General features: G+C 37.9%; 2 protein-coding genes across 2 annotated transcripts in view; one reads left to right on the top strand and one right to left on the bottom strand.

The window, feature by feature from the left end:
• The first annotated feature begins 4,402 nt into the window (after positions 1-4,402).
• On the top strand, positions 4,403-8,211 carry LOC132109876 (T-cell leukemia homeobox protein 3-like). The gene is made up of 3 exons (XM_059516273.1): positions 4,403-5,042; positions 6,367-6,601; positions 7,214-8,211. Exons 1-3 carry the CDS (start codon positions 4,661-4,663, stop codon positions 7,428-7,430), a joined length of 834 nt encoding a protein of 277 aa, XP_059372256.1. The 5' UTR covers positions 4,403-4,660; the 3' UTR covers positions 7,431-8,211.
• Positions 8,212-8,757: 546 nt separating this feature from the next.
• LOC132109875 (Kv channel-interacting protein 1-like) overlaps positions 8,758-24,713 on the bottom strand; it is a 39,531-nt gene continuing 23,575 nt past the window's right edge. The window contains exons 2-8 of the mRNA XM_059516272.1: positions 13,214-13,338; positions 13,063-13,132; positions 11,852-11,922; positions 11,630-11,737; positions 11,431-11,535; positions 11,274-11,336; positions 8,758-10,104 (exon numbers count right to left, since the gene is read on the bottom strand). Of these exons, the coding sequence (XP_059372255.1) occupies positions 10,057-10,104; positions 11,274-11,336; positions 11,431-11,535; positions 11,630-11,737; positions 11,852-11,922; positions 13,063-13,132; positions 13,214-13,338 (590 nt within the window). The 3' untranslated portion in view covers positions 8,758-10,056. The remainder of the gene's footprint in view (positions 10,105-11,273; positions 11,337-11,430; positions 11,536-11,629; positions 11,738-11,851; positions 11,923-13,062; positions 13,133-13,213; positions 13,339-24,713) is intronic.

Below are 24,713 nucleotides of genomic sequence, written 5' to 3'. Positions count from 1 at the left end.
ATTGTTATTGTAGTTTAACCAATACATTTTGTTGTTTTAAAATTTTAACTCTGTTGAAATGACCCACATTTTAATCCTCATAAACACCTCATAACATCAGTAAATTCACAACCCTACCTCGCAGGGTTTTCCTCAGCGTTTGCAATATTTGTAATATCTGCACAAAGGAGACGTCGATCAGCTGCTTGAAGATCTCACCTTTGGAGAAGACTGTTGATTTTACACTTGAAAAATGTGAGTATTTTTACTTAAAAAATTAAGATTATCACAGGAAGCATATCTAGCCCACCCCAACACTTATCAACAATAATAATGATAAATGGGGACTAATAATTATATTTTTTGTAAAACAAACAAATTGTAATTTTTTTTCACATCTATGCATGACTTCACACTAGACAAATGCAGCCAAGATGAATACATCTAAATATTCAAGTCAAGTAATGAATGAATGCATGTGTTAATGAAACAATTAGGCTATAATTTTATTTACTGACAACAACAGGAGACATAAATAGACAAGTAAAATAATAAAAGTAACCATCACAATAAATAAACACAAGTCAACAACCGATGAAACACAGCTTTATTCAGACATTGTTCTGTTTTTGAATGTTTACAGACGGTGGACCCACATCTGTCCATCACGTCCCTCACTGCTGTAGTCAGACTGAATCTGATCATGATGAGAGAGGGACATCGAGTCCTTTTCTGAGTGCACTGAGAGGATGAAGAAGACCATGATGAAGACCCTGAACCACACAACCCTGAACAAGAGAAGGAGAACATGTGCTGCTCCAAACATCTGTGTCTGCTCACCATGAGCACCACTACCTGGAAAACACTTACACAGAGTAAAACACTTTGTCATGTTGTCAGCATTCTATTTATTGCTGAATTTAATTTCATATTTTTACAATTGCATGTTAATTTGCTATAGCTTCATTTTTTCTGTGGTGTAGTGAACTGGACTGGTCAGCAGAAGGTTGCTGGATCAATCTCCACCAGTGTGTCTTTACTCCAGGTGACTCCAGAGGGATTGAGATCCTGTAATAAGAGCACTCTAAGTCACTTCAGATAAAAGTGTCTGGCCAATTAATACATGTAAATGTGAATTTTGTGAATGCTTTTTTGTGTCTTGGGCACAAATGCTCAATAAAGCTGCTTATTTCTTAAAGCTTTTTTCTCCAAGGTGCTACTATAATATTAATGCATGCATACATTTAATACAGTTTCTGTTTTGGGTTTTAAAGGGTCAGATCATCTAAACATAAATTCAGTCATTGATGACTTGCCTCCATTCTGTTCAATCCTTTGTCCAAACACAAAAGGTGATTTTGTTCAAGTTTCTCCTGCTGGTTTGTGTTCATACAGTATCAGTCAATGGAGCCTGACTTTCAGATTCTTTGTGACATTATTTGATGATGCTTTAGAAGCTTCTGAAACTCCGGTTTTATTGACTGATGTTGTATGAACAGTAACCAACAGAACAAACTTGGCCTAAATCACATCCTCTGTGTCTTTTGGTCTTTCTCTAGATGTTCTCACTGGCTCTGGGGTCACTGAAGATGAAGAGACCACAGCACCAATGGCACTCCATCTTCTCCATCCTCAGTGCACAAAGCTGTCTGCAGACATTTCAGATCCTGCAAAGATGCACAAACACAAAACAAAAGCAGTCATTTTAACAGCAGTGTCATTTCATTTCTGTATTAGAAGTTACAGAATGATCTTACTTTATATTTTGGTTTCAGGTTTTTTTCCACAGATGCCGCCGTCACCTCAACCACAAAAGATCTGCATCAAATGTACAGCAATCAAGAATCAGAAAAGTGCTGTAATAACTCCACAAAATAAACTACAACTTAAAATTTAAAAGATGTTTTATTGATGACTGTAGTGAGTCTTTGATGGCATCATTCCTTCATCGGTCTCTCTTCAGCAGATAAACACACGTGTGTCTCATCTGTCCCTGTAACATCCAGACAAGAGTCAGTCTCCTCTCTGATTTATCTGTGATATACTGCATTTACGTGTTGAGATAGATGCTGATGTGTTCACTCACTTTATCCAACACAAATGTTCCTGAGTTTATCAACAATACTAATGATCAAATGAAATAGATAACTTATGTTTACTTAATGTAGATGTATTTATTTACATTACTTACATTCATCTAGAGCAATAAATGTAATGTGGATTCTACATGATAACACACACATCTCTCACTCAGATGTCTGTTCATGTGATTTGCTCTTTTGCAATTCTCCTAGAACATTTCTCTCATATTAAACAGACATTTAACAAAATTATTTTAACATTTAACAGAATATTTTACAAATATACTGTTGTGTTACTGGCTAGCGTCTTTACACCTTAACAAATCAACAGTTTGCTCTACAGTAGCTCAACATATACGATTTTAACACATGGGACCCGTGTTTTGTTTTATAATAGGCTAGTCACATTTGAAAACCCCTCGTTGCTGCTCTCCTTCAAGTTCGATGACGATTTATCCTTTCCGCGTGGCATCCTGGGATTGAAAAGTATCTATCGATGAACCCTTCAGAATCTTGGCTGAAGCAGTAGGACATCCGGGGATTTCTCGCCTACTGTTTTATGGTTAAAGGTTTCGAACGTACTTCTTTCTTCACATACTCTTTTCCCCCTACTATATAGTAGGTGAGTAGGCATATTAGAACGCAAATTAAGTATACTTACAACTGAATCTCGCGAGAATTATTGCAATTCTCGCCTACTCTTTTATGGACGCAAAAGATTCAAACATACTAATTTGTCGCATAGGCCTACTGCTTTTTCCATACTATATAGTAGAGAAGTATGCGATTTCGGACGCAGCCACAGTTAATGTTACCGCTGTTGATTTAAAGTTCTGACGTTTCTCCCTCAGGGTATAACATCTTGATAAACTTTATATGTTTTGCATTTCTTCAGATTTCCTCCTGTTACACTTGTGGTCTTCGCGATCGATCAAAAGTGACCGAAAAATAAAATAATGTTTTCAATGAATGCAAAAAATAATGATTAGCAATGTTCACTTCAAAACTGAGGGGCATAAGCTCAGATGAATGAGAAAAAGAAATAATTGTAATAAGGTTGATAAATAGCAGATTTAATCTAATATTTGGTCAAACAGCGTTTTGTGCAATTAAGGGTTAATTCAGCAGGTGTCAGATGCACCTTTAGTAACACACGATACAAACATCTACAGATTTATATTTAAAAGAGAAGTTTAAAGGTATTCTGATCAGTTTTGACAAATATATATTTTTTCTTTATAAAAGCTAGCATACAAATGTATCTATCCATGCCAAATAATTGCAAAGCAAACAACATTCACCCTGGAAAAGAATCACCAATAAAAACCAAAGTAAGTCTGTGTCATTTGTTCTCGGTGGTAAAAGATGGGAGGGGGCGCTTATGTCCATTTTACCTGCTCAGGCGCTTCTAAACTGCATTACTGACTCAATCTCCACGGCTCTTTCATTGCGCGTGTCCTGCCAGCAGCCTGCCCTCGGCAAACACTCCATTTCCCGGTGTGAGGACACGAATTTGGCCGTCAATTTAAAAAGCTTTGCGCGCTCACACACAACGAGCAGAGCGCGGCGCCACGGTCCGGCACACAACTTCTCATATTTGATGGATATTGTTTGGGTGACATTTATGTAATAAAATCTAATTGGTCTGTTGCGGGATAGTGTTACTGAATGAAATTACGCGGATGGAGAGCATTTGGCATGTGGGGTTTGAGCATTCATCAACGCCATGGCACAAATCAATGCTGTACATCTGAGCAGCGGTACTGTATATAGTGATGACGAACACCGACAGTCTCCGATTTCCGCCGAAAGATCGATAACGCAATGAATCCCTTACGTTTATCTCAGTCAATCCATTTGGTAGAAAAACACTCACTTTTAACTGACAGGACGCGAAATCGAGATTGCAGTATTAAGTTTTCTAGTACACAATATAGGCCTACTCGTTGTTTTGAATATGTACAAACATTATATATAGCTAATTAGAGTTGTCTGTATGCATGTGTATGTATAAAGAATTGTATTATAGTGACAAAACGGAATTAATTGAACACTATCCTTTTGCACTAAACACTGCTGGATATTTCCTACTGGAAATAGCCTACAAATCTTGTTTCATGTTGCATGCAAAATTACAAAGTAAATTCAAAGTTTGTGCGTAAAACGGTGCTAATGCGATTTAACATAATGAGAGACGTCTGTAAATAAATTAGCAGCAGCATCTTTCAGCCCCAATAAATGCGCATTTCAGAAATTGGTCTGAAGACATTACTGAATAACATGATGAGACTCTAGTTCGCAGTTTTTTCTCCCCTGTTCCTAAATGTCAGCCAATAGACAGATAATGACGGTTCGGTTTAGTCGACCAATGAAACCTTGAGCTGATGAGTTTGGCAGGAGACGCGGAGCGCAAACCCGACAGTTTGACGCGTGGCGCAGAGGTGGCGAGACCTGTCAGATTTCAAACAAGGAAGCAGAGAAACGAGGACGTTCATCCGACACCATGGACAAGAATAAAACTAAATTACAGCTATTTTTGCCGCTGTTAACGTGATTTCGTTTGTTTTAATCCTCCATAATCTACTGCGCAAAGAGGAGTCATGGAGCGCGCGGAGCCGAAACCGCCAACGAAATCAAATCAGGAACCCATACGATTCGGGATCGACCAGATTCTGGGCTCTTTGGACCAGGAGAGCAGGATCGGAAACACTGTGGATGACAGCCGCTTGGGAAGCCCGTCCAGAGCGAGCGTCGCGCCTCATATCTCCTTACCCGTCTCTCTGTCCGGAGTCACGGGCACGCTGGAGGACTCCGGGCGGGTGTACGGGGTGAGCGGCACTCTGGTGCCCAGTGGAGTGATTCGGGTTCCGGCGCACAGACCTCTCGCTGCCGCGGTGCCGCCGACTATGGTGAGCGCCGCACCGGCGCTGTGTTTCCCCTGGATGGACAATAACAGCAGGTTCCCAAAAGACAGACTGCCAGGTAAAAGACTAATATCTCTGGTTATGCTGGAGTTTGTTCAAACGGTGCAAAGATATCTGGTTGCTGGACCTGCGCCCGCAGTTGCCCTTCAAAAAAAAAAAAACCTTCAAAGCTTTCATCTCCGGAATAAATAAATAAATAATTAAATAAATAAGAACAATAAATAATAAAATAAATAAATAGGCCTATGTTGAAGTTACAACAAGCTTATGACAATGATATCACCCTGAAAAACTTTATACGACTTTGAATACAGTTTTTGTAATGATATTAATTGTAATCAACTAGTGTAGATAATAATATATCAAAAGGTAATGGTGATGATACCGATAATTATATCTATTTGAATTAGTAGGCTATATTATATAAAAACAATAAAAAAATAAAAAAAGATCCAAAAACAAAATGATTTGCTTAATGATTTGGTTGCTGTTATGTGTTAAATGTTAATCCAAAATATTGATTCAATGATTAGGCCCAAAAGTAGGCGACATTTAAGATATATCAAAATGAGAAATTTCCTCAATTAAGTCAATAAATCGTAAACATGTCTTTTAACGTTATATTAGCCTACAAATTTACAACATGTAGAATTAAGTTTAATTGAGTTAAGTTGAGTTCAGCACAACGGTTTAATATCAGTTTTAAGAAAAGCGTGCTTGTTTCTGGACCCAAATTGTATGAAAAAAAACTTATAAGGATTAATAATAATAATAATAATAATAATAAGGAAATGCTCATTCAAAACTCTTACTTCAGAAATCATTGCATCCTTTTCTGTTCGTGTTCCCTTGAGTAGAAATATAGATTTAATCATTTAATAAGCGTAAAAAATTCTACATACATATAAAAAAGTATTTTGTTTTAAACATAGGTGACAGTTTTAGTGATTCACATTAGTCAAATAAATCTGCCTGAATTTTAAAATGAGCCTAATCAATGTAGTACAATCAAATGACCTCAAATTCGATTGATTCTTGTCACTGCACGTGTAGAGTTCCTCGACAGTGCTGTCCTTTTTGCAGACAAACAGCGGTTTTAGGAAGGGACGAAATTGTTGCCTATATAAAATAGATTAAAGATACACACAAAACAACTTTCACAATTTTTTTTTTTTTTTACGTTTTAATTAGGTTGTATTGTATATGTATATGAAGCAAATAATAAAATTAGCCAATAAATTCAACAAGATAATTTCGTTTCAAACTCGAATTATAAACGATTTAGGCTAGTATAATAATTATAGAATTATCCGGAAAATATAGGTTATTGTTTTTAGAAAATATAGAGCATCGTAAATGACTCTTGTCTCTGTGTTTCGCAGCTCTCATTCCGTTCACCGTGACCCGGCGGATCGGTCACCCGTATCAGAACCGAACTCCCCCCAAACGGAAAAAGCCCCGCACGTCGTTCTCGCGCGTGCAGATCTGTGAGCTGGAGAAACGCTTCCACCGGCAGAAGTACCTGGCGTCCGCGGAGCGCGCGGCCCTCGCCAAGAGCCTGAAGATGACCGACGCGCAGGTCAAGACCTGGTTCCAGAACCGACGGACCAAGTGGAGGTGAGACCGGTTTGACCCAGATCTGTTCACCCGAGCATCACACACATGACTGAAGTATTTCAAAACAGTTGGCTGTTTCATTTCATTAATGTGTTTTGTATATTTCAATTTTTTAACACAAGTAGTTGAAGCTGGAAAACTGCAAACATTTAGACGTGTTTAGATTCAAGGTATTACAAGTTTTAAAATTTAGTTTACATTTAAGCAAGTCATTTTACATAGCTATTTAATCACAGTGAAATACATTACATTTAATATATTTAATTTAAATAAACAAATTTAATTGAAATATGGACCTTTTTCACTTGTGTTGTTCTCAGAAGCAGAAGTATAGTCAGAGTTGGCTCATTTTCTAGTGATGAACGGAAACTACAACAAACATATATGTTTTACGTTCCAGTTTTCTCCAATAGCAAAAGAAAAATCCACCATAGTGTTATAAATGTACATTTAAAAATTAAATTAGCTAGACTCCTGATAACTGAGGAATCGCATCACAGTCTGTCTCTAATTTGTTTTAAAATCCACAATTTCTTTAATTATTATATGAATTTTATCAAAGGGTCAAATGTTTTGGATTTCTACATACTAATCTTACTTCAAAATCTCCAGAAGGCAAACAGCTGAGGAAAGAGAGGCGGGACGTCAGCAAGCCAATCGAATGCTGCTTCAGCTTCAGGCCGACGCCCTCCAGAAGTCCATGAGCGAATCAGTGTCGTTGGATCCTCTATGTGTGCATAACTCCTCCCTCTATGCCCTCCAGAACCTCCAGCCTTGGGCCCAGGAGAGACCGGGTAAAATGGCCCCAACAACCACCGCACTGGCTTAAAATCTCTGCCATGAAGCTGGATCAGGACAGGGGAGCTTCAAACTGTCCTGCACTTTCACAATGGAAAGACTAAAACCGTCATATCTGAATATGAATCAGGCTTTTTGAACAGTTTTTTTTTTTCTGAATCTCGAAGCATCTAAGCACTTTTTGTGGGAATAGTGAACTGTAATGACATCTGTGAGTTTGTTATGGACACAAAAACTTTCCAAACACCATCCCATGTAGATGCTGCCTTGGAAAAATAGGGTGAACCATTCACAGAAACTAACTGTCAATCGACCTGAATCACAGAACTGTATATATGAACTGTTTAAATGATGTCTGTGAGAAAGTCTACAAAATATTGTACTTATCGTAATTATTTTGTGCTCTTATGGTGGCGATGCATTACCGACTAATGTTTGTCATTGTTGATGTACTTTCAACCGGAAATAGCAATGGTGTGTAAATACAGTATAACACTGAACAATCAGCATTATGCATTGAAAATTTTATTGTTAAATAGTTCATACAACATTCCAACAAGAGGATATTTAAGCTTCCTGTTTCCTCATCTGTCTGTCTGACCGTCTGTCTTTCTGTCTCCTCTTTTACAGCATCATGGAAATATAATCGTTCCTCAGTCAACCCTGTGCTTTATACTATAGACAGTTTTTTATATCACTTTTAGAGACACTGCCACTCCGTATTTGATTATTCAGGCCCACTTTGCAGAGTATAAAATATACATTGTGTGTAATGATTTAAATATAATATATATTAAACTCATCAAGCTTTACTGGCACAGTGATTGTTCAAAAACTACATCATAACATGATCAAAAATTAGCAGAAAAAATAATAAAAATAGCATTACTGTGGTTATCAGAGCATATTCGGGTCTGCCAGGACTGTTTGTGATTGTGATAAACACAGGTTTCAACTTTCAACACACTTTCAAACATGATGGCTTATGTTTCCTGGCACATAAGTATTTGTTCATAACTGTGTGTGTGTGTGTGTGCATGTATAATTTATATATATATATATATACACAAATATGAAGAGATCATTTGCAAAAACAGAAAACTATGTTTTTAACTACTAAAAAAAAAATCTTTTTCCATGTGCATTTCAATTAATCTCAATCAAACTGCAGTTGGGTTATTTTTATTATGTTAAAATAACAAAAACCAAAAAAGAAATACACCTAACACACAATAAAAACAAGATAATAAAAAAAATTAATTAATATTAATATTTTCAAATGCTCATGATTTTTGAGTTAACGGTATCTGTTTTTGCAAATAAACTCTTCATTATATATATATATATATATATATATATGAAGAGTTTACTATTATTATCATTTTAAATATATTTTCTCTATTTTTCAACTCAAATCCAATGTTGAGAACTGAACCTGCGACCTTAGTTGCTACTCTCTAACCATTAGGCCACAAATAATATTCAGTTTCATTCAGATATATATATTAGATTTCGAAGCAGCTGGATTGTTAATGTCATTTATGCTGAGTTGCATTTGTCTAGACAAATCAAAGCATTATATAAATCTTTTATTTTCAGTCTTTTAAATAATTTTTTTTTTTTGCTCTCTTGAATCATGTCACAGTTAGTTGGCATTATGGCTGCATAAAACAGTAATAAGTTTTGGCAATTCACAGCTTTAACGCAATAAAACAAAAAATGGTTTTATATTAGTTAAACACAAACAAAGACAAATATAGTGAGTGCTAAAGCTTGCTATAGCCATCTGCACAGGAGCCAATGTGTCACATTTCACCCCAAAATCATTAGAAATAAGACACCTGCTCTCTCTAATTTATGCATATTTAAATAAAATCACTCTACTTCATTAATGTGAACCACATTTGAGGATACTTCTCAGATGACACTGACAGCCAAACAGACCAATCAGAAAACAGATATTCGAGTAGGCCAAGCTAAGAGCGATCACAAGCCAACAAGAGACGAGTGATGAATACAGACTATCACTAATAATGGACACGACCAGCAAGCAATGGTCAGGATGACGAGATGCACGAGCACAAGACAAATGCTGTCAAAAACAAACACAGCAGACAAGCAACTCTGATGGGTCGGATCATGAGAAAACCACTGGTTATATTATAAGCATTCCTACCTAAATGACAGACACAGAAAAATGGTTTTAGGATGAATATCTGTAGCACATTAACTGGAGAACTATCACAGGTTGAGTATATCAGATGTTGCTCTTGAAAAACGTTCCCACAATCCGCCATAAATAGTTTAAAATGCATCACATATACTTTCAAATCCCTCACAGTAAATTCAGTCCGATGGAAAGAGCTCAACTGGCTTCTACAGGACCTCTTGGAAACCCGCTGGGCCTTTCGCACACACAATTACCGACATAGTAGCTTTTTTGGTTATAGACATATAAATCTCACGTCTGTAACAGAACGAGGTCAAACACCGGGTTTAAAGGATGCGCAGGTTTCCTGGGATGTAAATCAAACAGTCGGCATATTGCCATGGTAACAAGGTGATGTCAAACTGTAACCATGGTGATTGGGGTAAAAGTTATTCCTCCTTTATGTGATCAGATTCAACAGTTCATCGGTTTCTTTCTTCCTGTAGCTCTATATCACGTTCTCAAAGAGCTGCAATGATCTCATGATGTTTTCATCCTGAAGAGAAGAAATGCAAGTAGAAGAAAGAGAAGATCAATGAGAGACTGCTAAAGAAAGCAGGAAGAGACAGAGAGGAAAGAACACAGACTATAGCTACTTGAAAATACCTGAAAACCATTAGAAAGGTGAAAAGAGCAAATTTGTCTTTAGACTATCAGTGTGTTTTAGTAAAAATAACCACCCAATAAGACAAGAAGCAGCTGAAGAACGACCAATCACAGTTCACAGAGTTAGATTCTTTCAACTGCTGGTGTTGTATGGTATAAAACAAAAATAAAGTAATGCTGAATGCTGAAAATTATTTTGGAAAGATTAAAAATGTGAATAAATAAAACTTAATTTGTTTGTTTATAATCTAGCACCATGTCAATGTGGCAAACAAGTGAAAAATAGAAAAAATTTAATGAATAAATGAATAGACTATATATATATATATATATATATATAAAAGGTTTATCTCTGATGATAAAAACCTAAAACTGAATCATTCATTAACAAAAAGTTAATAAAGTGACATATTTACATATCATGTGCCGGTGACATATTATAATAACCATGCCTGGATGGTAATATTAGCTACTTATTACTTACTTTTTTAATAAAATAAGCAATGGTTGGTAGTGGGCAGGACTGATTTAACTGATATTTTATCAATACTGCAGTACTCACTCTCTAACACCAGAGGACACTGTTTACATTTAACAGAGGATGAAAGTGACATGGCTGGAATGGAGTAACACTGTAGTCTACTGCATACTGCGCAGTATATACTGTTTACTTTTTAAAGAAATAATATGTGAAACAGTATGCATTGAGAAATGTTTCAAATATGTTGCATCGTCACAAACTCACTCACATATATAGATAACCTACTACATACCTAGATTTGCAAAAATGTGCTGTATACAAGCTTACTTTGGATGCTATTTTTGCAGTATATATACAGTGTAAAGTATGTATGGAAATGGCACATTTTTGCAAATGCATTTGCATTGCCTAAATTTGCACACAGTTTACATACTGCAGAAACAATATGAATAGTATGCTTGTATACTGCACTTTTTATGTATTAGTTCATTTGGTTTTCAATTCATACTAAATGTGCACTTTTATATACATACTAGAAAAAATAGTAAGTGTAGTATGCCAAAGATACTGTAGCCTACCTCTTGACAGGAGAAAATAAACTCATCAAGAGTGACGACTCCATCACGGTTCTTGTCCATTTTCTTCATGGAAGTGATTTATAATATGATGAAAACAACATCATCATCTTGTAGTGCAGACAAATATTCAAGATCTACAGTACGATCACAAACTGACCCGAAAGAAAGCGTCCACATGTTGTTTGGGAGCGTCTGTCTTCAGAGCAGGATACGTGAAGCGGCCCATCATGTCATATATGGCTTTCACTATATCAGTCATCTCCTGGAACAGTAAAATGCATTGCATTATACATTTTGATCATCTTATTAAGACATATTATTGGAGATGAAGAGTGAGGACTGACACACACACACACCTCTTTAGTAATGTAACCGTCTCTGTTAATGTCGTACAGGTTGAAGGTCCACTGCAACTTCTCTGTTGTTGTTCCTCTCAACAAGATGGACAGAGCCATTACAAAGTCCTGATGGAGAGAGAGAAACAATCATTGCAGACACAATCATAAAGCCCTGCTGACACACAAATAAAAACAACAAGAAAAGGTGAAGAAGAGTGGATAAATAAAGAGAAATGGCACCTCGAATTTGATGGATCCATTGTGGGAAGTGTCGAAGGCGTTAAACAGGTAATGCGCGTATGTGCTGGCGTCTGCAGGGAAAACACATGTATAAATCACATCTCAAATGTTTTCATATTTGTTAAGGATTATAGGAGGGGAATTACTGTAAGTGTAAAACCCTAACACTTTAAAACAAGGGTTACATTTGTTAACATTAGTCAGCTGCATTAATTAACATGTACTAACAATTAAAAAAAATCCTGCAAAAGCATTTATTAATCTTAGTTAAGTGTAAAGTCAACATTTCACATTATAATCATAAGTTGTATCTATTAAATATATATTGTACAACAAATATATTGATGATGGTAGAGTAAGTAACTAACGTTAATTAACCTTAACTAATGGGACATTATTTTAAAGTAAACCAAAAACATGCACGGAAAAAAAGGATTTACTTCAAATAAAATATTAACATATGAATAAAATAAACATTTACTGAAGTAAAATATATGAATATATATATTTAAAAAGAAACTCATTTTAATTCAGATAGTTGCAAAGTCAAAATTTCACGTTTTGATTTAGTTTAAATTCAAGTACTAAAATCACTGAAACTAAATATACAAAAACCTTAACTTAATTAAAACTATATAGACAATCACAATACATCTAAAGCATTTATTATGCTAAATGTTAATTTCATTAATTATTAAATAAAACTAAATCTTAAAATAAACAAATGTTAAACAAACATTAACTGAAATTTGTGTTAAGGTACAACAAAGTTAGCTTGCTGTAAAGACATTTTCATTTCATTTTAGTATTAAAATATAACTAAAAGAACAAACTAAGTAACTTAAAAATATATATACAGGCATCTTAAAAAATAACAAAATGACAAATTACACAACAAAAAAAAATTACTAAAACTATTAAAATGTAAACAGAAAATATCATTCAAATCCAATTCAAAAAAATTTACAAAAACTATAATATTATATAAAGTAACACTGACATCCTAAACGTAAGCCTCACAGAACCTGCTGATATCTGTAATTTTGAAGCAAAGCAGAATTTGAAGAAGTGAGATCCTGCTCACAATCACTGCAGTAAAGATGATTTAACTTATGATGAACACTGCTTTTTTATAATCAAGTTATCTGACTGAGACACAGACACAGACGCAGACGCAGACACAGACAGATCAGCTGCAGACACACACTGACCGCCGTGAGGAAAGAACTGCGAGTAGATCTGTTTGAACGTCTCCTCGTTGACCACACCGCTGGGACACTCCTGACAAACAAGCAGAAAAACACGCACGTAAGGTCTTAACAGATCAGGAAAACATGTCTCCAGGTGTGCGAGTGTGCATACGTTTTTAAAGCCTCTGTAGAGCACTTGCAGCTCTTTCTTGTTGAAGTTTGTCTGAGCCTCCAGTGGCTCCAAACCCTCGGGACGGTGACACACCACAGACAGCTCCAGATCATCATCCACCTTATCTACACACAGATTACAACACATTTACAACACGACATGGCCAATACACTTGATTTACTTCATACGATGCATTTAAACATACAATATTCAGTTTAAATAAATAAAAATATTGTATATAGGGATAAAAAGTCAAAAATGTTCCTCTTCAGTAACTCGAGCTGCGTCAAATGCACTTTGGGGAACGCGCTTAGCGTGAGCGACTCTGAATATCGTGTGTAATCAGTCCAATGGAAGAGCGTGACGTGACAGGCGGGGTGACGTAAGCGACCAGGAAGCTATAAAAGCACGTGCCGCACAGCTGGCGTCAGCTTCGCGTCTTTCAGCAAGCGCTTTATGTGTGAATGTCACTTGTTTGTCTTGTGAGTCTTATTTACTGTTGTCTGTCCAGTTAGAGCTCTTAGACATGCCGAAGAGCAAGGGCGAAATCTAACCATTGTGATGGCGATTCCAAATCGCGCTATAGGTTGTGTGTTCCTCCCTGCCCGCGATATATAACGGGTGGGGATACACACAGCTTATGCGTGGTTTGCCTGGGAGCAAAGCACGCTGAGTCGGCTCTCGAGGGGGGCGACTGTCCGCACTGTGAGCGAATGTCGGCTGCACTCGTGGGGTTCGCAAGTGGATTTGGTGGAGGGAATGGAGACGGGCCAGTCCTTATCTCCTTCCACTTCCGCCAGATCTGGCGCCCAATCCCTGGAGTCGGAAACACGCTCTGCGGTTCCTTCCACCCAGGGAGAGGGATCGACGCTCCGCCTCTCTTCCTCCAAGGAGGTTGATGTGGAGTCGGTCGACAGGGATTCGCCACCCCATTCGCCGCAATATGAGGAGCTCTTGGAGGTGGTTACTCGTGCGGTGGCCAAATTAAGTATTGAGTGGCCCGCCGAAAAAACAACTGAACCGCAGCGAAGCAAGCTTGATGAACGCTTCCTGCACGCGAGTCAGCCACCTCCCAGCCGGGGCCTTCCATTCTTTCCCGACCTGCATGATGAGATCGCCAGGTCATGGAAACGTGCATTCTCGGCCCGCCTCTACATCCCCTCGTCTGATTACTATGGAAATGTGGTGGGGATGGGAGAGCATGGCTATAGAGCGATGCCCCGGATGGAACAGACGCTCGCGAGCCATCTGTCCCCCGGTGCGGCATCGTCTCTGAAGGCCCTGGCACTGCTCTCAAAGCCACTCAGAACAACATCGGCTTTGGTGGGCAAAGGGTATGCGGCTGCAGGTCAGGCTGGTGCATGTCTGCACACCATGGCGGTGTTACAGGCGTACCAAGCCGACCTGCTTAAGGAGCTAGACGAGGGAGAGGAGATCAAGTCACATGATATATCTGAGTTAAGAAGGACCGCTGATCTCTCCCTCCACGCCACCAAGGAGACCGCCTGAGTGATTGTGCGGTCCATGGCGGTTCTTTCACTCTGTCTGATATGAAAGAGCGGGACAGGGTCTGCCTCATGGACGCCCCGATCCAGCCTACTGGCCTGTTCGGCGACGTAGTCAATTCTGTCATCGACAGGTTTCGACTCGTCGCTCCCTCGGGGCATCTGGGCAGGAGATGCCCCAGCCGCACCCTAGCTCCTCATACCGCGAGGCACAAAAACAGAGCGTCGCCTCTCGTGCTCCTCCGCGTCGGGAACGAGAGTCCCAACGACGCTCTAGGCCGAGGTCTTCTAGGCCCAAACAAGATCTCAGGGCAGTCATAGAAGCTAAGAAGTCCTCGGCCAAGAAACCCTGACGCCAAAAGCCCAGGGTTTCATAGGGCAGCCTCTGCTGGGGTAGAGCGGTACACACCGCAGTACACGGTTCCCGTCTCGCCTCAGCACCCTCTGGGGGCCGGTCTGCCAACCCTGCCAGTGTTCCAGGGCTCAGCGGTCCCCAGCGAGCATCGGTCTCAGTATCTTCCGCCCATGCTCGTAGCGGAGCTGAGACGCTCGCCGCCCCTGCGGGGGCCTCTTACACCAGAAGTCAGTCTCGAGAGACTGATTCCCTTAGTAGATTATTTAGCAGCATGCAAACTACTGCCAAATGTATCTCAATGGGTCCTGCACATAGTAGAAAAAGGCTAGCGTATTCAGTTTGGCTCTGCGCCGCCAAAATTCAACGGGGTCATCCTGACGATAGTCGGCCCCAGGCAGGGTCTGGTTATGGAACAGGAAGTGAAAACCCTATTAGAGAAGGTGGCCATCGAGGTGGTCCCTCCTCAAGACAGGGAGTCCGGATTTTACAGCCGGTATTTCATAGTTCCAAAGAAGGATGGGGGGTTGCGTCCGATTATAGACTTGAGGGTCTTAAATCGTTCAGTTATGATATTGAAGTTCAGAATGCTCACAATCAAGCATTTGTAGCTCAGATCAGGTCCGAGGACTTGTTTGTCACAATAGATCTCAAAGATGCATACTTCCACATATCCATCCTTCCACAACACAGGAAGTTTCTGAGGTTCACTTTCAGGGACGAAGCTTACCAATATCGAGTACTTCCCTTCGGCCTTGCACTCTCACCTCGCACGTTCACAAAGTGTACTTTCTCCGGTTCAGTGCAGAGACCGCCAGCTAGACCCAGCAAACTGCCCAGTTGGTACAGTTCTGGAGTTTCTACAGGCTAGGCTCTCTGCATGGTTGACCCACTCCACGCTGAAAGTTTATGTGGCGGCCATTGCGGCCTACCATGTCCTTCTCGATAGCCAGTCTCTGGGAAGACACCCCCTAGTTACACGTTTCCTCCGCGGTGCGCTGAGGCTGAGACCTCCAGTACGGTCCCATATTCCACCATGGGACTTGGTTGTGGTGTTAGAGGCAATGTGCAAACCCCCATTTGAACCCATTCAAGATATTTCAGACAGACATCTTACACTTAAAACCTCCTTTCTGTTGGCTATCACCTCTCTGCAGAGAGTAGGAGATCTTCAGGCCCTCTCTGTGGCCCCCTCCTATCTTGAGTTTGCACCTGGCATGACCAAAACGCTCATATACCCTCGAGCGGGATATGTTCCCAAGGTTCCCTCGGTTACACCACGACCTGTAGTGCTGCAGGCCTTCTGTCCTCCTCCCTTCCGGGAGGCTGACCAAGCGAAGCTAAATTGTATGTGTCCAGTTCAAGCGCTGGACGCATACGTCCACAGAGCTGCCCTGTGGAGAAAAACTGACCAATTGCTTGTATGCTACGGTCCCCCCAAGAGGGGTTCTCCTGCTTCTAAGCAGACAATTATTCGTTGGATAGTCGAGGCTATCAATGCCACCTATGAGTCCTCTGGTCTTCCCCCGCTGTCGGGAGCCAAGGCTCACTCTACTCGGGGGATGGCGGCCTCCAAGGCCTTCCTAGCAGGTGTATCCATGCTGGACATCTGCAATGCTGCGGGGTGGTCCACGCCCTCTACGTTTGTTAAATTCTATGGCATAGATATGCCAGTCACTCCAGGCGCTTCTGTCCTCTTGTCCTAAGCTGTGCTCTTCGGACACACTAGGCAGGGGTTTGGTAGTCTGGTGGCGTTGGTACTCGTTCCCCAAAGCGCATTTGACGCAGCTCGAGTTCCTGAAGAGGAACGTCTCTAGTTCCTCGAGGGAACGAGACGCTGCGTCTCGGAGCCATACCCCCCGGCACCCCTGCCGACGCTTGCTGGTACTCGAAGCTGACGCCAGCTGTGCGGCACGTGCTTTTATAGCTTCCTGGTCGCTTACGTCACCCCGCCTGTGACGTCACGCTCTTCCATTGGACTGATTACACACGATATTCAGAGTCGCTCACACTACGTGCGTTCCCCAAAGCGCATTTGACGCAGCGTCTCGTTCCCTCGAGGAACTAGGGTTACATACGTAACCTAGTATGGAAGAATATGGGTAGCATTATTCAATTTGGAATGTAATATGCAAAATGACAATGCAATATGTAAAATGACAATGCATTTCTGTATTTACATTTACATTTTCCAATACATTTGGTCAACGTTTGGTGCAAAATGAAAATGAAAATGAAAATGAAATTACATAATTTTCATTTGCCATTTCATACACCATTTTTAATATGTAAAATGAATACTAATTTTAATGCTTTATAAGTTGCAAAATTAAAATGAAAATGTATTACAGAAATTATTAGATATGTCTAACATGTTCAAGCCAAAACTGTGGCAAAATGATCATTTAAATGCTATTTTTCTTAAATGCATTAACACTCACAGTCAAGACACTTACGATTGCATTTTCATTCAATGTCCCACAATGAATGTAGCAAAATTCAATGTGTACATTGAAAATGCATTCCGAGCCGATCACGTCTCCGCCCCCTCCCGACACGTCAATCACTGCGTGAACAAGGCGGGGCTTGCAGAAGGTCAAGGGACTCAAATCTCAAGAAGAGGATTCAAGTGAGAGAACATGGACAAGACAGTTGGTCCGTGTACGTTTTTATAATTGCAGTTTATGGCTTCAATATTTCATTCGCACTTGTGGGCGGAGCTGAAACGCTGCTTTCATCTGCTTGGTCGAATCGCTCAACCTTCAGCTCGGTCTTTTCATTCTTTCAGGCAGAATAAGAGTCAGTGCGAGTGAAGCACTGTAATGTCTGAAACTACACTCACTGTTAATTAGCATAATATTTTAATCAGATGTAGCTGGGCACATAATTCGTGCTGCTGCGACTTGCAAGAGACCCTGTTAAATTATTTCTAGGTTGTATACTGTATTGTATAAATATTGTCCCACTGATAAAAACAGTGCAAATAGTTCTGTCTCCTTGGATAACAGTGAAGTGGAAATAAATATAGTTAAATTTATGAAATAAAATTAAATAGGATTTTTTGGGAAGGTAAGTCTGGCCAGTAACACAACAACATGAGTCAGACGAGTCTGAAGATCTGAGCTGAATTTGGTGAAACATTATAGTTCTATTCTGTGTCAATTACTCTCATAATAAATAATAATAATAATGTTACCCGTATTTTTCGGTATACGTTGCATCAGTCCAAAAACACGTCATGACGAGGAAAAAAACATATAAGTCGCATTTATTCAGAACCAAGAGAAAACATTACCGTCTACAGCCGCAAGAGGGCGCTCGGGGGTAGGCTACAGGAGCACTGAGCAGCACAGAGCTAATTTTACTATTTTTATTTAGAAATGTAACTATATACATTTTTACAATTATTTATTAATGTCACACACACACATACCTAGTGCCTTATGACTTAAAATATGAGAGTGGTAAATGTTACAGACATGGAACTGTTCAGTCTATTATTGATTTTTATTTCCACTTCACTTTTATCCAAAGAGAGAGAACTATTTGCACTGTATTTATCAGTGGGACAATATTAATGCAATACTACAACCTAGAAATAATTTGCAGGTCTCAGCAGCACAAATTATGTGCCCAGCTACATCTGGTTCAAATATTATGCTAATTACCAGTGGGCGGTGGTTTCAGACATTACAGTGCTTCACTCACACTGACTCTTATTCTGCCTGAAAGAATGAGAAGACCGAGCTGAAGGTTGAGCGATTCGACCAATCAGATGAAAGCAGCGTTTCAGCTCCGCCCACAAGTGCGAATGAAATATTGAAGCCATAAACCGCAATTATCAAAACGTACATGGACCAACTGTCTTGTCCATGTTCTCTCACTTGAATCCTCTTCTTGAGATTTGAGTCTGTGACCTTCTGCAAGCCCCGCCTTGTTCACGCAGTGATTGACGTGTCGGGAGGGGGCGGACACGTGATCGGCTCGGAATGCATTTTCAGTGTGCACATTGAATTTTGCTACATTCATTGCGGGACATTGAATGAAAATGCAATCGTAAGTGTCTTGACTGTGAGTGTAAATGCATTTAAGAAAAATAGCAATTAAATTATCATTTTGCCACAGTTTTTGCTTGAACATGTTATACATATCTAATCATTTCTGTAATACATTTTCATTTTAATTTTGCAACTTATAAAGCGTTACAATTAGTATTCATTTTACATATTAAAACTGGTGTATGAAATGGCAAATGAAAATTATGTTATTTAATTTTCATTTTGCACCAAACGTTGCACAAATGTATTGGAAAATGTAAATGTAAATAAAGAAATGCATTGTCATTTTACATATTGCATTGTCATTTTGAATATTACATCCCAAATTGAATAATGCTACTCATATGCTTCCATAACCTAGAGACGTTTTTTAAGAAGAAGATACGACTTTTATTCAGCAAAAAATGCACTGTAAAGTATGGAACCCCGTTTCCTCCACTGAATAATAAAAAAAAAGGTAATTGTGACTTTTTATCTCACAATTCTGACATTTTGTTCAAAATTGTGAGAGCAAAAAAAGTCAGAATTGCGAGATATAAACTCACAATTGTGAGAAAAAAAGTCCGAATTTTGAGTTTATATCATGCAATTTTGACTTTATAACTCATAACCGTGAGTTTATAGCTCACAATAAACTCGCAATTTTGAGAAATAGTCAGAATTGTATATATATATATAAAGTCACAATTGTGAGATATAGACTCGCAATCCTGAGAACATATCATTTTTTTCCCTACCCTCAAAATTGGACTTTAACTCACAATTGTGTGTTATAAAGTCAGAATTGCAACTTCTTATCTCACAATTATGACTTTTTAACTGTTTCTTAAGCACCAAACCAGAATATTAGAATGATTTCATGTGAAACTGAAGACTAGAGTAATGATGCTGCCAATTCAGCATTGATTACAGGAATAAATGACATTTTACTATATTCAGATCTTACAATATATTCAGAACTTATTTTAAAGTGTAATAATATTTCACAGTATTACTGTTTTTACTATTTTCTGTTTTTATTTTATTTATTTATTTATTTTTTAAATAAATGTAGACTTGGTGAGCAAATGAAAAAAAAAAGTGTTAACCACAAACTCTTAAAGAGTGTAGATGTAAAAAAAAATGCATGAGATGAGATCCACTGTCAGAAATAGCAAACAGTGAGAGGTTTATTTCTTAATCTGAAGCACTGAATCATGTTTCAAAAATGTACTAGTACAGAAAAACTCCCTCATGTACTCGAGATGATGACAGCACAGCCACACGACCATAAAACAAGCGTTTGACATTCACGTTAGAAACGCATGATTAGCTCATTTGCATTTTTTATTTATCATATTTAAAAATATTACCTACAGAGTTATTACAGTTAATTAAAACAATTAAAACATTTTTTATACTTAAAATAACTGAATAAAATTTATTTTGTTTTGTTTTGGCTAGGTGCTGAGCCAATTTTTCTTATTTTCAACTTGATGTACTAAAATAAACTAAAAGCTGAAATAGAAATTTATAAAAACTTCATAGAAACGATAAAAAGGACAAACAAATTAATAAAGCGTTTGCTAAAATGAAAATTTAAATTAAAAAAATAAAAATAAAAACTAATTCCAAATATTATTAAAAACTATAATAGCATCTCAGTGACAGTAAAATAACACAGATTCTGTTTATAAACTCTAATGTACCTCAGAAGTCACAACAACACTCAACTGAAAGGAGAAAAACTCAAATTTACAGTCTGAAATATGAAGGTGACTGACTAGGATCATTCTGGCAGGTTAATCATAAAACATAAGGACGGACGAGGGATGTGTGTGTGTGTGTGTGTGTGTGTTAAGGCACTGAAGGACACACACAGGTGAGGTCAAAGTTCATGTGCCGGAGGCTCTCTCTGCTGCTCAGTGTCCTTTAGCAGCATCTCATTACAGCACAGCACTCTCTATAACACACACACAATGGTCTTTTTCATAATTTCACATTTAATTCAATTACTTGGCAATCCCCCGTAATTATTTCTGAAATTTACAAGCAGTTTCTGAATGAAAATCATTTCCAAGTAAACTCCACACCAACTGTTTTTCAGTGCCAGTGTAAAGCATCACAATTTCTTTGTATGTTAGAAATATATTTATGATGAATGTTTCTCTCATTGACACCTTGATCTTATTCCACAGCTGGTGAAATTCATTTTTCTGCAAAATTACAGTGAATTACAGTGATTAATGTAAGAGGTTAAGTCTGATTCACGGCACAAATTCATTATCTGACGTCTATTGTTAAACACACACATTTTAAGTACACAGATCTGTCTTAAGGCATTCTTAGTTCAGTGGTTTTGTGAGTCTCACCCTCAGTGCTGATGAGTCCGAGCGTGTGCAGGAGTTTCAGAGCTCCACACAGCAGCAGCACTATGGCTAAAGTTTGCAGTCCGTCTCCCTCTGCTTTCTCCATCGCGCTTGATTTTCTTTATTAGCCTTAATAATCTTATTTTCCTCTCGGTTTCATTCCAGTCTCTTTCTGTATTTGCTGAGCTCTCGACATCCATCTTTATATACACCTCTCTCTCTCTCACCTCTTTGACATCTGCTTCTTTGTTTCCCAGTTTGTCCCCTCTCTCTCTCTCTCTCTCTCTCTCTCTCTCTCTCTGTGTGTGTGTGTTTTAGAAATATTCACAGTGCTGTTTATCACATTTTCACTATGCAGGACAATCAGAGTTCAGCAAAATCCAGATTTACAAAATTATAATCTGTGTTATTTTATTTTTATAAAATAATTTGGATAGTAAATTTTTTTATTAACCTTTAAAAATGTTTTTTTGTTTTTCACATGACAAAGGTTTTCATTTAGTTGACTATAATAAACCTGATTACAATTCAAAATCTACACAAAATAATTATACATTCACTTGAATTATTTACACCACCCTGATATATTGAGTGAAAGTACATGTCTAAATGTATTTCATGTTCAACATCAAAAAAATAATAATAATCATCATTTATTATGATCATTATTATTTCATAGTGCTTCATGGAGAAAAACAGGTTTAAAATTTTTTTTTAAGAAAAATGTATTATAAAAATTAATATAGAGGACTTTAGATATTGTCAAACTAAATTTATTTCAGTTAAAAAATATATGTTTTTACTTTCAGTCAAAAAACTATTCAAACAAATAGTTATATAATATTTTTTTTTATATTATGCCAAATATTCCCTGAGTTGAGTAATACTACACATCTAAATGTATTACATGTATTCAACGTCAAAAAAAAATGTACAGAAAACATTTGTATGATTTGTTTCATAGCGCTTCTGTTATGTTGTGTTTTCCCTCCACATGTGTGCTGCGTCCCTGTTAATTAGTTATTCCATGCACCTGTGTTTCCCCAATTATCCTGTCTTTATAAACCCTAGTCCTTTCAGTTGGTCTTTGTTGGTTCTTGAACGTCTTCCATGTGTTCTATGTCCCCCATTTGGATTATTAAAGACGTTTTGTTTTGTGAACTCCACGTCTCCTCATTCCTGGCTTCCTTGTGTAGTGTGACAGCTCCATTGTGAGAAACAGTTTAAAATTTATAAAATATGTAAAGAAACAATTTACAAAATGCTTTAAAAGTTGATTTTTGGTTTGAAACAAATTATCTACATCTGGCCAGTGTGTGTGTGTGTGTCCTTCACACTCTGAGGTGAAACTGCAGCCCCAGGTGAGTCCTGCCCTCAGGTAGGACATTAAGAACAACCCCAGTGTGTGTGTGTGTCAGAGAAGAATGGCAATGAAATATCATGGTTTGTAGATCACACCTATATATATATATATATATATATATATATATATATATATATATATATATATATATATATATATATAAAACAGTATTGTATCAGCCCCATGTTCTCCTTCAGAAAAATGACCGTTATGACCAAGCATGAGTCAACACACACACACACACACACACAGCACTGCAGGTTTGATTAATGAGCCTCATTTAGAAGGTGAAGTTCATGCATGACACACAGAGACAACAAAAGACATATTTATACAGACACATTATTCCAGATCTAAATATACCAAAATGTTAATTTATTCATTAATATTTCATAATGTATAGTCTAGTAGCTTTAGTTCATGAAACTGCACGTTTCTACTCTCATTGGTTTATAGCTACACATTTCTATTTGTAAAGCTTAACCTTCTGATGCCTGACATCTACTACAGGTTTATCAGGTTTATAAATTATCACCGATCAAAACTTTGCTGTTAAACCTGTCACACACAATCATCTCCATGCCCTCTGTCATCTCGTCTTTTTGCTGTGAAATCTGATTTTTATAAAGTACATGTTTGTAATATTTCAAGATGAACACTTACTGGACTGAAACAAAGTTTACTCGATTATCCAGACATGACTAGTTTAACAAAAATCATTGAGTATAAAATATGATCATCACTTAAAAAAGAAGAAGAAATAACACAGCGGATGAGAAGAGTTTCTATTCTCTATTTTTATTTGAGCTCCATAAGATTAGGCCTGTTACGCATCTTGCCAATTACTCGAACTGTTAGGAGCTATATTTTTATTGGAAGGATAGTATTTAATAAATTTATACTTCCGTATGTATATCAAAACATACATTTTTGGTTTTAATATTTGTTGTGTGTTGTAACCGTTTTATAAAAGCAATATGATTTATTCACAATACAGCAAGCCTTGAGTAGCTTATTGCTTACATGAAGAAGATAAGCATTGACATTATTTCCTGTCTGTTTTAATAACTCTTATTAAAAGGTTAAAACTGCCACTAGATGGAGACAAGCATCCACAAAACCGACCATTATCTCCTGCATAGTGACATTCAAATGCATTTATTCTTAAATATTGATGGAGAAACACAAAATTAAACACCACATAACCACACTTTTACTACAACGTTTCACACATGCATTATACGGCTTCTTTATTCCCACACACTCATGATACACACACACTTACTTCACTGTAATCCTCTGGTTTGCATAATCTGAATTAGCATAATCTTTGTATTAACATGGCAAGAAGAGCTCCATTTTTGAGAGTGAAATATATCCAAAGAAACACACACACTTCTCTTTCACACACACACACACACACACTGTCGACAGTAGTCTGAGAAATTACACTGCGCAATCAAGGCCTGACACATCACTAATTAAGACAAACGTTAATCACACACACTTCTCATCACTCCAGCCGTGTAAAAACCCATTACACGCAGTTCCACTTCAACCATCTTCCTCAAGCTGTATTCAGTAATGACACACACAGAGGATGCTTTCTGTGATTTTTCATGTTGTGCACATGTGATATGATGTATGCAATAAGTAAGTAAGGCATCTATTGAAAATCATTTATCTTACACCAGCAACAACAATCAACCAATACTATAATATTTTTGAATTGACCTTAAGGAGTCATGATGACAGCAGACATGGAAATCAAGGATTCATTAACGTCATTGACCCAAAATATTCTCCCACTGCAATTCATTTTATTCCAATGTTACCAAAATCAAACTCTAGTGACATCTGAGTGGGTGAGCTGT

Source organism: Carassius carassius, chromosome 29, assembly GCF_963082965.1.
Source record: "Carassius carassius chromosome 29, fCarCar2.1, whole genome shotgun sequence".
Lineage (NCBI taxonomy): Eukaryota > Metazoa > Chordata > Actinopteri > Cypriniformes > Cyprinidae > Carassius > Carassius carassius.
Note: the sequence above shows the minus strand (reverse complement) of the source record. Positions and strands in the feature narration are given on the sequence as shown.

What these genes read in the sequence shown, in the direction of transcription:
- LOC132109876 (XM_059516273.1), top strand. Translation starts at nt 4,661, where the DNA reads ATGGAGCGCGCGGAGCCGAAACCGCCAACGAAATCAAATCAGGAACCC. An exon ending in CCCAAAAGACAGACTGCCAG is followed by an intron (nt 5,043 to 6,366) that starts GTAAAAGACTAA and finishes TGTGTTTCGCAG; the next exon opens with CTCTCATTCCGTTCACCGTG. An exon ending in AACCGACGGACCAAGTGGAG is followed by an intron (nt 6,602 to 7,213) that starts GTGAGACCGGTT and finishes CAAAATCTCCAG; the next exon opens with AAGGCAAACAGCTGAGGAAA.